The 15706-nt window shown below is 51.1% G+C and overlaps 1 protein-coding gene across 3 annotated transcripts in view; it reads right to left on the bottom strand.

The window, feature by feature from the left end:
- Window positions 1-15706, bottom strand: part of TBX4 (T-box transcription factor 4) — a 44585-nt gene that overhangs the window by 7942 nt on the left and 20937 nt on the right. For all 3 annotated transcript variants that reach the window (XM_083806303.1, XM_083806304.1, XM_083806305.1), the window contains 3 exons: window positions 12392-12511; window positions 10588-10735; window positions 256-408 (listed from right to left, as the gene is read on the bottom strand). In XM_083806303.1, coding sequence (XP_083662429.1) covers window positions 256-408; window positions 10588-10735; window positions 12392-12511 — 421 coding nt within the window. The remainder of the gene's footprint in view (window positions 1-255; window positions 409-10587; window positions 10736-12391; window positions 12512-15706) is intronic.

Raw genomic sequence — 15706 nt, 5'->3', positions numbered from 1 at the left:
ATGTTGTTACCCAATGCTTTTTCATGCTTCTCCTTAGCTGCATCCTCCCGGCTCTTCGGTTGTGCTTAATGCTTGCAGGGCTGGGATGGGAACTGGTCTTTTAAAGCAGGAGCTTTCAGTCGTATTACAGACCCCAGCCGCCCTCCTCGGCCGGCCGCGGCCGAGCACAAACCCCGCTGGGCACCCGCGGAGGACTGAAGCTGTAGGATCACACAGCCCCCAACCCAAGCACCTTCAGACCCAGACGTGCCGTACCTTGTGATTCTGGTAGGAGGTCACCGAGATAAAGGAGGTCTCCGGGAACACATGGGTGCAGAAGGCCGTGTTCTTCGAACCGAAAGCGTTGTTCTCATCCGCCTTCACAATGTGCAGCCGCGGTTGGTATTTATGCATTGAATTAAGAATGATCTGGAAAACAATTGATGCTAAAGTGAGCAATTCAATTTTATAAAAAAAAAAGACGAGCCTTGGCTACTTGACAGGCTTTGCTAGCAGGACACAAAAGCCCACTAGCGCTAAGCTCCAGCTTTGCTTTCAAATTGTGGGGGAAAATTACATTACATAAATGTGTACGAACCAAGGCAGAGAAGGTATCTGCTGCTCTGGTGAGAGCTGTTATGCTGAACTTAGAGCTTTTCTACTAAACTCTCATTTTCTTATTGCTATTGGACAGAATCAGCCTGGGTGGAAAAAAAGCCATAAATTTTTTTTTCCCAGCTCACGTTGAAGCTGCACAATATATATAATTCACCAGCAGACTGGTCCATAAAGTTTCCTAATAAATTCTTTACTGAGCTGAAAAATACACAGTTTAGCAAAGGCAAAAAAAAAATAATTAAAAAAATCACAGAAACCACGGGGGGGAAAAAGAAAAAAAAAATCTTTTATCTGCCGCTAAAAGAAAACTACAAACCAGCAGGGTTTTCTCCCTCCTGGCTGTGGAGCTGACCACGCGGGTGGCTGGGGCCAGGCACCCCGTAGCCCCCTGCAGCTCTGCAGGTGGGACACGGGGACGGGCGCAGGGGGGCGAGGGGAGGCGAGGGAGCACCGAGGTCCCGGGATGCCCTCGCTGGGGTTTGCCGCAGGATGGGCGCGCATGGGGCTGCCAAAGCACGGAGGGGCCACTGCAGCATTGTTCTGCCACAAAGAATGGAAGTGCCCGCGTGTCCCAGAAAAAGAAAAGGAATTTCTTCTAAGGAATGGAATGGTTTTAGGAGAAGCCTTTATTCCTCTCTCTGGGCAAAGAAGATTCTTTGCGTGCTTCTCGTTTCCTTCGCACACCACGCTTCAAACTTTTCTCCCCTCTCTCCAAATGCCTCAAGGAGCCGCTCCTAGGGCAAGCTTGTCCTGAGCCCAGCCGGCACCCAGCACCCGGAGCGGCTGCAGGACACAACCAGCCCACTGGGGACACGGCAGAGGATCCGGCAGGGAACTCCGGCACAGGTCGGCTCTTCAAGGGCTGACGGAGAACCAGGCGGATGATGGCGGGTGCACGGATGGACGGACGGGTGGATGGATGGGCAGGGAAAGCCACAAAGCAGCAGAGCTCCACTGGTTACACAAATTGTGGATTTAGCCGATGGTAAATGAGGATTGCTAAGAAACAGAAGCCGTTTGCTCCAAGGCTGGCTGTGGCGTTAGCACACCTCCCCTTGCTCAGCCGAGCGGAGGTGCCGCGTGGGGCTGTAACGCCCTCCGCCTGCCTGCACGGAGCTGCCCACGGTAGCCGGCTGCGTTATATACCACTTAAACGCAATTTTTATTGTTGACATTTTCCAGACAGCCCTCCTTGCTCCCCAGGAGAGAGAATGAGGAATTTTTGGCATTTTATCAGCTTTGCATCACGTCTCCGAACCACTTTGCAGCTGTTGATATGCGGGCTGGAGAGCGGAGGGTCGGCTCAGGTTCTGGGTTGCAGCCTTCTCTGCGCTTTCATGTATCAGCCTCTCATAAAACCGCCGAGATGAGCAGCGCCAGAGGGCTCGGGCTTTCATGGGAAGGGGCACTGAAACTCTCAAATCTCCGTAACTAAGCACTGAGGCCGATAACTATGGATTGTCTGGGGCAGAGGCTGAGCTACGCTACGCTTTGCTCACCTCCTGTCCCTGGCTGCCCAGGCCTGGCAAGGTGACTTGGGCCCCCGAGTCAGAGCAAGTCTCCAGCAGACCAAAGAAAACCACCTTAACCTGGGAATTCCAAAGGAATGGATGAGCAGCCTGTCTCCCAGCTCCCCCTCCAGAGCACCCACGGGGCCATGATGACCCCTCAAAAAAATCCTTTTTTTTTTTTTTTGATAACCTCTTTAAGCCCAAGGAGTCCAAACAATTTCCAGAATTAACACGATGACTTCTTGGAGCCTGGAAGAAGCCTCCAGGAAAGGATTTTTGACAGATGCTCATGGTTACAGCTGTGACTGCAAATCCACCTGGAGGTTCATTTTGAGCCGCTTGATATTTGTGAGGGAAAAAATATATCTAAATGGTATATATAATTATATAATATATAATAATGTATATATTATGTATATATTATATTATATTATATATATTGTATATATATAATATATATATATATAATATATATAATATATATATATACACATAATTATCTACAATGCTACATCTGAAGGTGCCCTGTGCAAGCACAAGCCTGGCTGAGGTGCTTCACAGCCCTCGGCCTTCCTGCTCAGAACAACAGCAGCTTTATCTGCCAGAGGGGGCTTTAGTGCCCGTCTTGCTCCAACCGACCCGCCACGGTCCCTCCCGTGGATCCAGGCATGAGCCCACATCTGCGGAAAAGCCACGGGCAAGGGTGGCGAGGGCACAGCTTCCTGGGGACAGCTGCCATGCCCCACACTCCCACAGCCGATGTTTCACATGCTGGAAATTGAGGAATTGCACATGGAGGCGGTGCCTGCACAAGCAGCCCCCTTATTTATGCTTGGCTTAAAGGCCGTGTGTCCACAACCCTTGCGAATCCTACCAAAAAGCCTCCTAAACCCTAGCTACAAGCCCCTGCGCCTGTGCAAAGTGAAATGCCAAAAATCCAGGATAAATAGTTTTAAAGGCTGCTGTGGAAAACTGGTCGTTGGCTAAAAATACGCAAAACAAATGTAAATTCCACTCCAGTGACGAACATCAGTGGAAAGATTAACTTAAAGAATTGTAACAAAAAATGAGAAGTATTTTAATTGACGGGCCAGAGCTGGGCCACGCGGGGATGCTGGAGTTATGCGTCCCTGTGTCGCGAGGCCGTTGGGGACTGGTTCAGGGTCAGGCCTTTTTGAACCATTTTCAGTACAAAATATGGACAGTTTGAAGAATGGTAGCTACTAAAGAGGTGTTTTAAAGAAGAAGGTAAATCAAAAAGATATCCCAATCAGGCTCCTCAAATCAGATGGCTAAACCCAAGTTTGGGATCTGGAGGGCGATGTCCTTGGGCTCCCCACATGACACATGCCCATCAGACACGACAGACAGCCTCCAAAGTCCGGGCTAAGCTTACACACACGGTGGGGCTTTTTATCCCCCCACCTCACTCATTTGTATTGATCACACGGTTGGCAGCTGGAACTTAGAGGGTGGGGTTTTTTTTGTTGTTGTTTTTTTTCTGGCTTTCCCCGGTCAGCAACAAATGTCAAAAAAAATTGGTGTCATTTGCTCCTTCTATTTAGTGCTACTTAGGAAAACACTCTGTGAGCATCTCATCTTGTGCGCTGCTGAGTAATGTCGGCTTCGGGGCCTGAAGGCACTTGTCAGTTTGCAGGATGGGGCCCAAAGGCCAGAAGCTGGGTACGGTCCTGCCTTGCCTGTCGCAATCCTTGAAATCACCAGTAAAATGTATTTACTTTCATATGAAATTTGGGGAGTTGATTTAAGAGCGCTCCCTGTTTCTCCAAGGTATCAGATGTCATATGATGCAGTGGTTGTTATGGCAACTGCCCTTTTTATATTGAATAGTAAATGGCTACGAAAAAGCCACATAATTTTATGGTCGCTCCCAGGGGATCACATAACTAATATAAAATCTCTCATTTTAATACATTTTTCTGCTTCTTTCTTCCTTCCCTCTATTCTTTCTAAACCGAAGAAGGCTTTGAGCCGAGGCGGGACGCGGCGCGGCAGCACAAAGGCCCAGCCCCGGACCTGGGGCTCTGCAGTCCCGCCTGGAAAACAGCCACAAAAACAGCCCTGGAAGAGGAGGACGAGGAGCCACGAGGCCGTGGCCTCTCAAAGCAGACCCAGAGGTGCCTCCTCCCTGCTGGTGGGCACGGACAGCCTGAAATCACGTCCCACCTGCCAGCTCCCCGCGCCTCCACCGCGTGCCGGGACCCCAGTGCAAGCAGCAGAACCATACCCCTGCCCTCGGGCAACCTCTACAGCAGCTCCAAAGTCTCCTGCCCCTCGTCCTGTCTGTTTCCAGTCAGCTTCAGGACTCTCCAGACCTCTCTCCACGCACAGAGCCGAGAGCTGTGCCTGCACCTTGAGCGCGCTCTCCCCGCACGGCCCCGGTGCATGGGAGGAGCCGCCCCACGCCGAGCGTTCATCCTGGCAATCCGCACAATGGGGAGAAGAGGGAAAGGCTGGAAAATCCTGGGAAAAGAGTCAACATGAGCTCACACAAATTGTTCCTTTCACGAGGGCCAAAGCTGTGATTTTTTTTTTTTTAAGTTTTCTTTTCTTTCTTTCCCGGTCCTTTTTTGTCTAACGTCAGCTGAAATTCATGGTGGTGATTCCCAAGCTCCTGATACAGTGATGCAGTGGAGAACTTCACTTCCACACTAACTCCTAATTTCCACATGGAGAGGGACGGGTGGGTGCCAGGCACGTCACCTGCCACAGCCCCCCTGAGCTGCCCCGCACCACTCTCACCCACCAACACCAAAGCTCCTTCGCCTGCCGTGACCTTGTCACGTTCTCCTTCCCCAGGCCAGCTCCCCACCCAAGGCTGGAAGAAGATTTCGGAGTCTGATTCTAGTTAAACTGCAAAAATCCACCACACTTGGCTGATGTAGACAAGCAAAGGAAGAACAAAAAGATTTAACACAAGAGATGCAAGTCTCCCTTCCAGCCCAGCACCCCCTGGCCCGTTCTTGCCCAGCTCTTTAAAGGACACACGTGGATCTGCTCATCCCTGCGCAACTCGTGCTGGGCCCTGCCACACGTAACCCTGCTCCGCACAGCAGCCAACACAAAACTTCATCTGGGACCTTCCCATGTAACTGGGTTTGGTCCGTGGTGTCATCCCCATGCGGAAATGGCTTGGCCGCAAAGCGTGAAGCAAACGAATACAAAGAATCCTAAACTGAATTTGGGGTTTTGTAAGAGTAAGAGGACGTGAACCTAATTAAAGTGCACCTGGCAAGCAAAGAGAGAAAAGTGCTAAAATTAAATTGATCGAAAAGTGAGAGGGAAACCCCAAGTGTAGAGGAAAAAATATCTTTCAGTGATGAACATATAAAACCAAGAAATATGGAGAGAAATAACAAACTCGTCAGTAGTAGAGAATAAAGCTAGTAAATAACGGATTTTGGTCAAGAAAATCAAGCAACGTCACTTAAAATGATAGCAGAAGTGACAGACCACCCCTAACAGCTCAGGAACCAAAGCGGCCCTGCCTGCTGGCAGCAGGTACAGAGCTGCGCTGACCGCAGAGGCAGGTGCAGCGTGCGCACCACGACCACGTGCAGCAGCTCAGTGCTGGGGGGGATTAAATTAATCTCCAGTGTCATTTGTCCCGGTCTCCACTTCGAATCTCCACTTACTTGTCTTTCTACTTGTCTTTTTTTCCGCAGGAATATTTTTATGTGTTCTGTAAAACGAAAATAATTTCCAATTGATCCGGTCCCAGCGGAAGCCTGCCAGAAATACTGATGCGATGCTATCGCTCTTTCCAAGCCGGCCTGACTGCAGCAGCCCACGAGAAAGGCTGATCCCTCTGGCAGGGGCTGGATTTCGGCAGAGTCATTAACAACAACAACAACAACAAGAGCAAAGCCCCCGATGCGCTGTGCTCGCTCTGCTGCGGTTTTCCAGCGGTTCTCCACGCCTACATGCGCCGGCTGTCCATGGCTCCGTACGCTCAGAGCCTGCCTGCAGCCCGAGGAGGAGGGGGCTGCAGGTCAGAGATGATTTCCTTCCACACAGGTCGCATTTGGAGAGGCAGCGTCCCCTGAGTACCTCCTCTGCGGATGGAGCGCCGCGTGCGGCCGGTCCTCAGGAGAACGATCCAAACCCAGCCGAACTTCAGCACTGCAAATGTCCCAGGTGACCCCTCAGGAGTGACCAAACTGGAGCCCTCCCTGCTGCAGCACCAAAAGCTGGCACTCATTCAGTGGCTATTTGCATCGCATGCAAGGCAGCCTCATGCCCTCCCTCTCTATCACGCACGGAGCACAAAAGAATGGAAGTCTGCCTTAATTAACAGTTTCTGCTGCTTCGTAGCAGCCCCCATGTTTAAGGACAGTGCTTAACCCCTGCTGCTCGTCCTGTCCCCCCGGTGCCCGATGCCGGGAGCAGCAGACCTCCCTGTGCACCCAGCAGCATCGCAAGTCCCGGGCACTGCTGTGGGGGTTTGGGGAGCCAGGGCTGGGGGCGTGCGAGTGCCCCGGGGTTATCGGTGCGACCTGTGCCCTGGCACCACTGCCACATGCTCAGCACTGCACAAGAAAGGAAAGAAAATGATTTTCACTTCAGAGAGCTGCCAGTTTCAGCGGCTTCAATAACACCTTGTGTCAGGAGACGGAAAAAAGCCCAAAGAGAAACAACAGCAAAAAAGCCAGATCGCTTCAGTGAGTCCCACGGGACAGCCACCTCCCCGCAGCGCCAGCGTCCTGCTCTCACAGAGGGCCCGGGTCCATAAGGACTGTCTCACGGGCGCCCTCCACCCCGCTGTTTACATACTTGAAACCTCTGAAGAAAGTGGAATTCCATTCATGAGCATTTATCACTACGGAAGTGTTTGTCAGGACTCGCTCAATTTTTCCCCACACGCCCTGAGCTAACCTCCCGAAAGAAATACGAGCGTCCTGCTGTCCTTTCCAACCGAAAGGTTATTTTTGTGCATTAAACTACAGCTGGTGCTAGCTAACTGCTCCGTTAGCACGTGTTGTGACATAACCTGGTTCCTGATGAAGGAGCAATTCTCATTTTTCATTGGGAAACACAGCGGGCTGCTCCCTGGGCGGCGCATGCACAGCGGGCTTTGTGCGGGAGGTGGCACCGCCAATGCCACGGAGCCGTCACTGTCCCCATCCCTGTCCCTATAGGCACAGCACAAGGGGACAAAATTCAGCCCCACAGCCACTGGCAGCCATGCAGGGGTACCCGAGGCTCTACCCAGCCGATCACCTCCATGCGTGGAGGTTTTAAAAAAATGCATTCATCTCAATTTTTCTGTAAGCGTAGGTGGCTCACAATGCTCTCTTCAGGATCTGATCCACCTCTCCGTAGCTGAACGTTACGGCGACGGCCGATTTCTTAATCCGTTCTCAACGTGAGCGTTTCTCAGTTGTTAAGCCCGGTGTGAAAGAAGCCTTTCATGGTCGAAAAATCCCCCAAGAGTAACATATACAGCCCGCACTCGGCTGGTGGTGTGCGAGCGGGCACGAGCTTCCCTGCCGCAAAACCCGTTCACTGCGGCTCACCCGGAGGGTTTTGCGTGCAGATTACAGAGCTCTGCACTTAATTTCTTCGTATTTAAAATCTGTAAATTTTTATTTGTCTGCATTGAAAAATGCCTCCCATGCCTCCGCCTGTAACTCTAATCATTTACCACAAAAGATAACTGGCCGGGGAAAGAAGCTGGAGCGTGGTTTTGGAGACCGGCGCCCAGAGGAGCAGTTGGCGGCTGGGTTTTTCAGGATCAGTGTCAGAAAGCAAGGCTTTCCAGCACAGACTGTAAGGCATCCCCTCCGACAACCCACGTAAATAATCTTCAGTCTAATTCCATGGGTTGCAGCATGGCCTTCAGCTCCACGGCTTATTAATTAAGCTGTTTAACTTACTTAATTTAAGCCTCAATTGTAGCTACACTTCTCTTTATGAACTGCATCAAGCCGCTCGTCCATGACGTTAAGCAGCTATCACAGCGCCCAGAGTCGGGGCAGGGGACTGATTTTCAACAAATTCACCAGAATGACGCAGAATTGCTGCCTGCCGTGAGGTGAGGCCCAGGCACCCGGTGCTCCGGCACGAGGACGGAGCCCGGCAGCCGCCGGTGCTCCAGCACCGAGCTCCTGGGAGCCTCATGCCACCCCGAGCTAGACGCTGCCTCTGCTCCCCACGCACGATGCTGTGGGGTGCTGGGCAGGGGGGGGGTCTGGGGGCCGGGGTCTGGCTTGGCAGCTGCACACGCACCCAAAGCAAGCACCGGCGGAAGCCCGGAGAAATCTCTCAGCATGGTTTTGAGGTTTGGAGAAAATCAAAGACAAAAGGAAATGGCAGGCAAGCTTCGCTGGAGCACGAGAAGGCAAACAAGCCGTGCGGCTTTTCTGACTTGTTTGTTTTAGGCAGCTTTAAGAGAGGGTTTGCGATCGCTGGGAACAAATTCCTAGAAATGAGAAGCTGTTATTTTTCGTAATTTAATGCCCTCGCTGCCGAGCGGCAGGCAGGGCTGGGCGGGCCGTGCCGCACCGGGCAGGCTCTGCCTCTGTCCCAGGGACATCAGCCGCGGCTGCAACGGGAGCAGGATGGTTTTCAGGATTTCCTGCTATGAAAATTCACGCTAACCTAACCTAGTACCGACTCCGGGTTTCTCAAAAGCAGACCATTAATTTAGAAGCCCAAAGAGGAATTGTCAGAGAAGTGGCTAAATCCCACATGGCGAGGCAGGTTTTCAATGCCTGAACCACACGGTGACCCAGGCACTTAGGACGATTTATTCCAGGCATTTTCCCAGCGGCGTCAGCCCAGCAGTGTTGGGCTGTGCTACGGAGCAGGACAGCTCCTGTGGCACCAGGGGACAGAGCCCTGCACCACGCTGCAAAACAGAGACCCCTCTGTGTCACCAGTGAAGCTCCACAGGAGGGCATAGCACTTATCAGCAGGGGAAAAAGCCCTTCCCAGTGAAAATGCAGCGTTAAAACGGCAGTTAAAAAATGACAAAGTCGGGAAAAGCAAGCGTCGAAAGTTGCAAAAACAACACTGCACATCCTGTTTGTTTTACGGCCACATCGAACATCCTGTATGTTTTATGGTTTACATTTTACAACGTAAACAGCAATATATTAAGCTACACAGCTAACCAAGAGAAAAAAAAAAAAAAAAAAACAAAAAAAAACAAGAGTACAGGAATAACACGTGCAAAGCAAGCAGGTCGGTGCAGCTACGGACACCTGAGCTCTGCCATGTGCAGACTCTGTGTAATTTCTACTGTGCGACCCCAGCATAGCTATTTTCCTTTCATTTCCTTGGTGCTTTTCCCCTCAGGGCCGAGTGAAGGGGAGAGATGGCCTGTGATTAATAATGTCAGCATGAAATGGTGCCGAGGTGCCTTTGAAGCTCACACATGCTCCCCTGGGGTCAGCAGGCTGGGGCAGGGTCAGCCCCGTGCTGCTGCCAGGCCGGGCTCCGCCGCGGCACCAGGACGCGTGCGCGTGCTTTCTGGAGTGTGAAATTTGCAGAAAATTATGAGTGCGACAAAAAATTCTGGCTCCTTAACAGCTTTTTTGAACTGCCAGGGTTATCCTGCCTCTCTCCGGTTCAGCTGTGGGAGGATTTCACTCTTCCTGCCCGGCTGTTCAGTGGCATCGTGACAATTTACTCCACGTGAAAATAAGCCCTTTGGTGGCTGGAGGCACGGCAGACACCCTTCTGCTCTATTTGTGCGCTCGTTCAGGACCTCTTCACAGCCCCCCACCCTGCAAAGTGCTGCTGCCAAAACGCATGGCAGGTTAAAACCCAGATATGAGGATAAAAGTAGACTCTCTTACCTGTGTTTCTTGAAGGAGCTGATGGCACTAAACATAAAGGGATTTAGAAACCTACCTTCCCTTTCTGTGGCCAGTGGGGTTTGTTTATTTTTATGGGACTTTCAGCTCAGGCAGTGAAAACTAGACAGGTCCCTGTTTTCACATGCATTATATAAGCGTCCACTTGCCTGGCAGTCTGGAAGGGCCCTTGGTCTCAGTTATTACGTGCACCGGGGTAGATAACTGTGCACTTCCCTCTTCTGCATTCGCAACGCACATGAATTAAGATTTTCCAAATAAAATACTCGATCTTTTATAGGGCTGCCAAAGCCAGCTTGGAAAATAATGAGTTTATGCAACCTGTTTGTGTGAGCTGCGTGCGCTTTGTGCAGCAACGGCCAGGCTGAAAATCCTGCAGCACTGCCTGGAAACTTCCCAGGCAGAAAATAAAAGGTCGGTGGCATCCGGCAGACACTGCCTTTCGGCGAGGGGAAGCCAGCAGTCACCCTGCTCCCCTGCCCATCACGTTCAGCACCCCAACACCCAGCCACATCAGAACAGGTACCATTACCCACAGTTAAACCAACCGGGTCACCCCCGCCAGCACCCCCGTCCGCACACGTTCAGTACCGCGGCCCCCCCCTCCAGCCAGCACCCTCGCAGGATTTATCTCTTACATGCCCGAAGGGATCCAGGTGGTTGTTGGTGAGCTTCAGCTTCTGGAAGGACACCAGCTGCCGCATCCAGTGTGCGCCCGTTGCAGGCGAGTCGGGGTGGACGTAGAGCCGCCCCGGCATGGCCGGCTCTGCCTTGCCGGCCACCATCCTGCAAACACAGCAGTTACAAACTGCACCACCTGGGCAGAGCCCATGTCACAGTGTTTTGCCATTGAGCCCACACCACCCCCTGTGAGCCCCGGAGCAGCCCTGTCCTGGGGGATGTGCCAGGCCCCGAGAGGCTCCCGCTGCCCGCAGGGTTTGGGATCTCCGCCGCTCCACGTGGCATTTCCCTGGGGTGGTGTCACCATGTTGACATGGGTTAAGGAGGACATCTTGCCTCGATTTTTGGAGAGGCCTGGCCATGGAAGAAGTCTTCCAAGGCCATCCTGCAGCTGGGGATGATCCCACGCACTTCTCCAGGAGAAGGTTCCCAACAGCAGTCGGGGCCCTGGCTCCCATGGGACGGGGCTGCCCCCAGGAGCTGGGTGCTGGCCCTGCTCTGCCCTCACATCCCTTCTGCCAGCTGTCCTTGCCCACACATCAAACCCACCGCTAACGTTCACGGATGTGAAATCTCACTCTGATGCATCCCTTAATGGCAACTGCCCCATTACTGTGTATTGTTCTCCTCTTATAAAACACCAATAAAAGCAATATTACCAAAAACAACAGAGACTTTCCAGCAGCAATAAAATGAAAAGGGGAAACAGCTCAAGGGCTGGCAAAAGCTAAATTAAACAGAGTTAATAACTATCCATCATCTAGGGCTTAATGGTTAAAACACAAAGTGGACTGGGCGCTGCAGAGGCCCTCAGTCCACTCCTCTTACCCAGCAGCACTCCAGGACAAAAGTGAGTAGAAAAGGAATTTTTAAAAACTGGAGCAGCCCTAATGTGCAAGTAAATTATTGCAGTTTTATAGGATGTCACTGGGCTTGTTCCCATTAAAATGACTACAAAGTTTTCCATTGCTCGTCTTTTCACCATGGAGCAGTAGGTGGAAGGTTTGGGGAAAAAACACGGCCTAGTCTCAGTCAGGGAGGCTGCTAGGCATATTTTCGGGTAAAAACCAAGAGAGAAAAAAAACACGCTTCCTTTGTCAGAAAGCAAAAACCCCATCTGCCTCTGTGGTAAGTAACTTTACTATCAAAAACACAAGAAAGGGAAGAATTAGAGAAGAGAAAGAAACTCTGGAGGAAGAATAATAAATTAAAAGAAAAAAGCTGGGTCCGGAGCTGGACTGCGGTAGGCGGAAGAGCTGCTCCCTTCTGCTGAAGCAAGCGTGACTGAACAGGGCTTGGAGTAAATGACCCCACATTTTACTTCGTAGCTGACCTCCTAAATGCAAAATATTGGTACAGGAGAAGGAATTTAAGACATAGATATATATTTTAAGGCCAAAATGGACCATTATATCACCCAGTCCAGGCCCTGACACAGGCTGTGGCTTCACCCTCTGATGCCTGCACAAGGCCAAACAACCTATGCTTGACCTAAAGCATCTCCTCTGAAAAGACATTCGATCTCTCACTCTGGAGATCCACCAGCTGTGTTAGCAGTTTGCTCCAGCAGGTAATCACCCAGCCTGTTCAGAACACTTAATTTTGAATGTTTCTGGTTTTAACTTCCAGCCCCTGTGCTTGTTGCACCTATCACTGCTCTATGCATGAGCTCTGGGACGTTGGCATCCAGGGAAGGCACAAATAGTCCATCCAATTGCAATTCTTACTGAAAGGAAAGCAAATGCAGAAATGTTCTCTTACCATTTATTGTCGCAGAATTTATACCGGTGGTCATCGGCTGGGACTATGTCGATCAACAGGATGTACTTGGTCTTGGGGTTCATTCCAGTCACTTTGACCTTGTAACTAGGAAACATCCTCCTTGGGAAAAGCAAAGGGTTAACACGTTAGTGAGCAAGCCAAAACAGCTCGGACTGATGGAAAGCTTGGAGCAGTGCCCCAAAAGGCAGCTCCACCACCAGCACGTGAGGAATTCACGCTAGGACAAATGAGCTGCAAAACATTACTGCTACTTACACATCACCTGAATTAAACTCAGCCCTTCCAGACCACGGGCTGTGCAAAGGGCTAGCACAAAAATGGGGAAAAACAAAAACAGTGTATCATGAAAGGCTGTGTATACACATCTTACATACATAAGGAATCTATGAAATATTAAAGAATATATTTTTAATAAAGCTATGGCCATGAAATCAGCATATACATGGTCTAATGGAGATGGCCCTGACTGGGACAGGCACCTCCATGCGCTTCCTGAGCTCTTGAAAGCACCAGGAGCCAGGATTTGCAGGAGCAAGCACTTTACATTCTCTGAGCAACTATTTTCTTGGCTCCATCTTCCCAACATCCTCCTCATACAGTGGAAAAAAATAAAATAAAATAAAAAATAACGATCCGGTCAGTTGAGCAAGCTGGGAGCCAAGGCAGCAACCCGCTGTGAAGTCTCCTTGTCATCAGCACAAGAGGATGGAGGATGAAAATGGCTACATCCTGCAGTCACTGTAATTGCCGTAATTAACAAGGGGCCCAACCCTGATGTCACTGCTCCACGAGACGCCCAGGCCGTTCTGCCATCCCCTCCTGCAGCCGGGATGCCCCGGCTCGGCAGCACCATTTTGTCGCTGCTTGGGGAGAAGGCAACAAAATGGGCCCTGTTAGAAATCATCTCAATCGACTCTTTTACACACCCTGCATAAATTCCAGATGTTTACCATGTAATTAGCCGGGACTAAAAAGGGGTGGTTTACCAATGTCCGTATTTGATTTTCATTCATAAACTCTGCACTCCTCTTAACCTTGTCCTCATACAGGTAAGCACCTGTATAAATACAGTAGGACATTTCAATTTGCGAATACACAGCCCAATTCACACATTGAAAAAAATTGCATAAGGAATCCAATCTGAATGCCAAGATTTCAAAAAAAAAATTAGGCCTCAAAATTACATTTGAAAATGAAACCAAAAAGAGGAAAAATAGATTGAAAATCAGAAAGGAGATTGATGCAATTTGACAGTTGCTACATTGTACCCAGAGAACACCCTGCATTGGGGATTTTTATAACATCGAGCTTCTGAATTTCTTTTTTTTCTCAATCATTTCATTTACTGTAGTACATCCAAGCTGCTAAAGTAGCCGGACTGATATATTGTAAATGTTAAGTGCTTTTTTAATGGCATTTAAAATTAAGCTTCAGCATATGGACTTCATACAGCATGGACATGCCTGAGTTTATAATGTTCTTTAGTATAGCCCTCTAAAATAAATACAAAGAGCCAAAGTACTACTATAATATATACAGCAGAAATTCTTTAAGGATAACAAATGGGGACTTGCATCTGATTGAAGGTGTTGCTTAACTTGCAAACCGCTCAGTATCTTGCGGTGGTAGCGTTGGGCTAGGCAGTCAACAGCCGAGCTTCAGCCACGTTTGCCAACTCCCCGCATTCTTTTCCAGGAAAACATGGGGTAGGTTTTAGTAATTTGGCTGTGCAGGACATTTCATCATTATTATTAGCTGCTGCATTTTGGCCTTTAAAAAAAAAAAAATATGCGACTAATGTGCTGTCCAGGGACTTGTCAGTTTAATTTTCTTAATGAAAACATATTTCTCAACCCCTTGGCAGGGAGTCGTTCAGTAAATATCTCTTTGCAATACGATACAAACACGGGTTGTGCATTTCTGGTGGGAAGGCATGACAAATCGAAGAGCTGGGTCCAACAAAATGCAGTCATATAGAGTTTCAATTGAAAAAAATAAAAATAAAAAGGGCGCGCGAGCACCTAACACCGTGTCCTGCTCCTTGCAGGAGAGGGGAGCAGAAACCCCAGCCGAGCTGCGGGGCTGCAGCAGCGCAGCCGTGCCCACCGTGGGCCCGTGCAGCTCCCGGCGAGCCCTGGGAAGTGGCCAAAAACCTGCCTGCTTCCCCAAATTTACGGCGGGTCAACGGAGCCGCGCGGCAGCGGGCTGGAGGCGCAGCAGTGCTCTGCCAAGGCTCTGCAGGCAGGAACTCTCCTGCGGATGGGCGTGCTCCGCAGAGGATGAGGAGCACTCGCCTGCTCCGCAGTGCCAGATTTCCCTGACAATAGCTTGCTTCAGCATCCATTGCCCACAGCCTCGCGCCGAGACCGGCAGCGGCTGAGGAGCTCCTTCGGCACGACGAAGGCTTGCCAGCACCTCGCCAGGTGCCACCAGGGCTTGGCCTGGTGCTTTGCCCCCTCAGGCCTGCCACCACACGCAACCTGAACCTGGCCAGATCTTCCCCATGTGGAAACCGGTCACAGAAATGGTGAATCTGGGACTTGCCGAAGTGACAGCAGCCACACTGCCGCTCTGCAGCGGGGAAGCTCACCGGGGTTTAGCTCTGGGCCCACACACAGGGCGCAGGGTAACCATCAGCAGTTTAAGTCACCAGCTACCAGGAGATTGAAAGCAGCAATTGCTGGTCTCTCCGGCTTTGGTTCAGACCCAAAGCTTGGTCAGACATAGTGTCCTGGGGCCCTGAGCACGTAAATGCCGCCACCGTCCCACGGCCTGTATCTCCCCCTTTCCGCCCTGTTTCCAGAAGGCCCGCACGATGTGTCCTGTCCAACCCACGCACAAACTCAGGGTGACGGCTGTGGCCACGGCCCCACGGAGCACTGGGTGACCACCCCGCACAGGCGGACACCGCGCGAGCAGCCAAGCACCAGCAGGCCCTGATTTTGAACACGTCCACCACCCGCTTCTGCCAGCGAAGACGGGACCACACAGACTCCTCAAAAGCATCTTAACGGTCTCCTACGCCCCTCACAACCCTCTGCTGGACATCAGAGCAGGGGACAGGGACATTTCTACGCCCCGAGGTGCCAGCAGTGGCAGGGCACAGCGATGGTGCCAGCTCCCACCTCAGTGCAAAGACGTTTTTGTGCTTCCCCAACAGAGCTGCCCTCAAAGAAAGCGACCACAGGATAAAGGCTGCGCTGCCTCGCTCCACACATCTGCCCTGAGGTGAAAGCAGCCGGGCTGGCCCCAGTGGCAGCGGGCCGGGGCCGGGGCTGGTGCCTTGGGAAGAGC

Source organism: Anser anser (genome assembly GCF_964211835.1).
Source record: "Anser anser genome assembly, chromosome: 20".
NCBI lineage: Eukaryota > Metazoa > Chordata > Aves > Anseriformes > Anatidae > Anser > Anser anser.
This window is presented reverse-complemented; position numbering and strand designations above follow the sequence as displayed.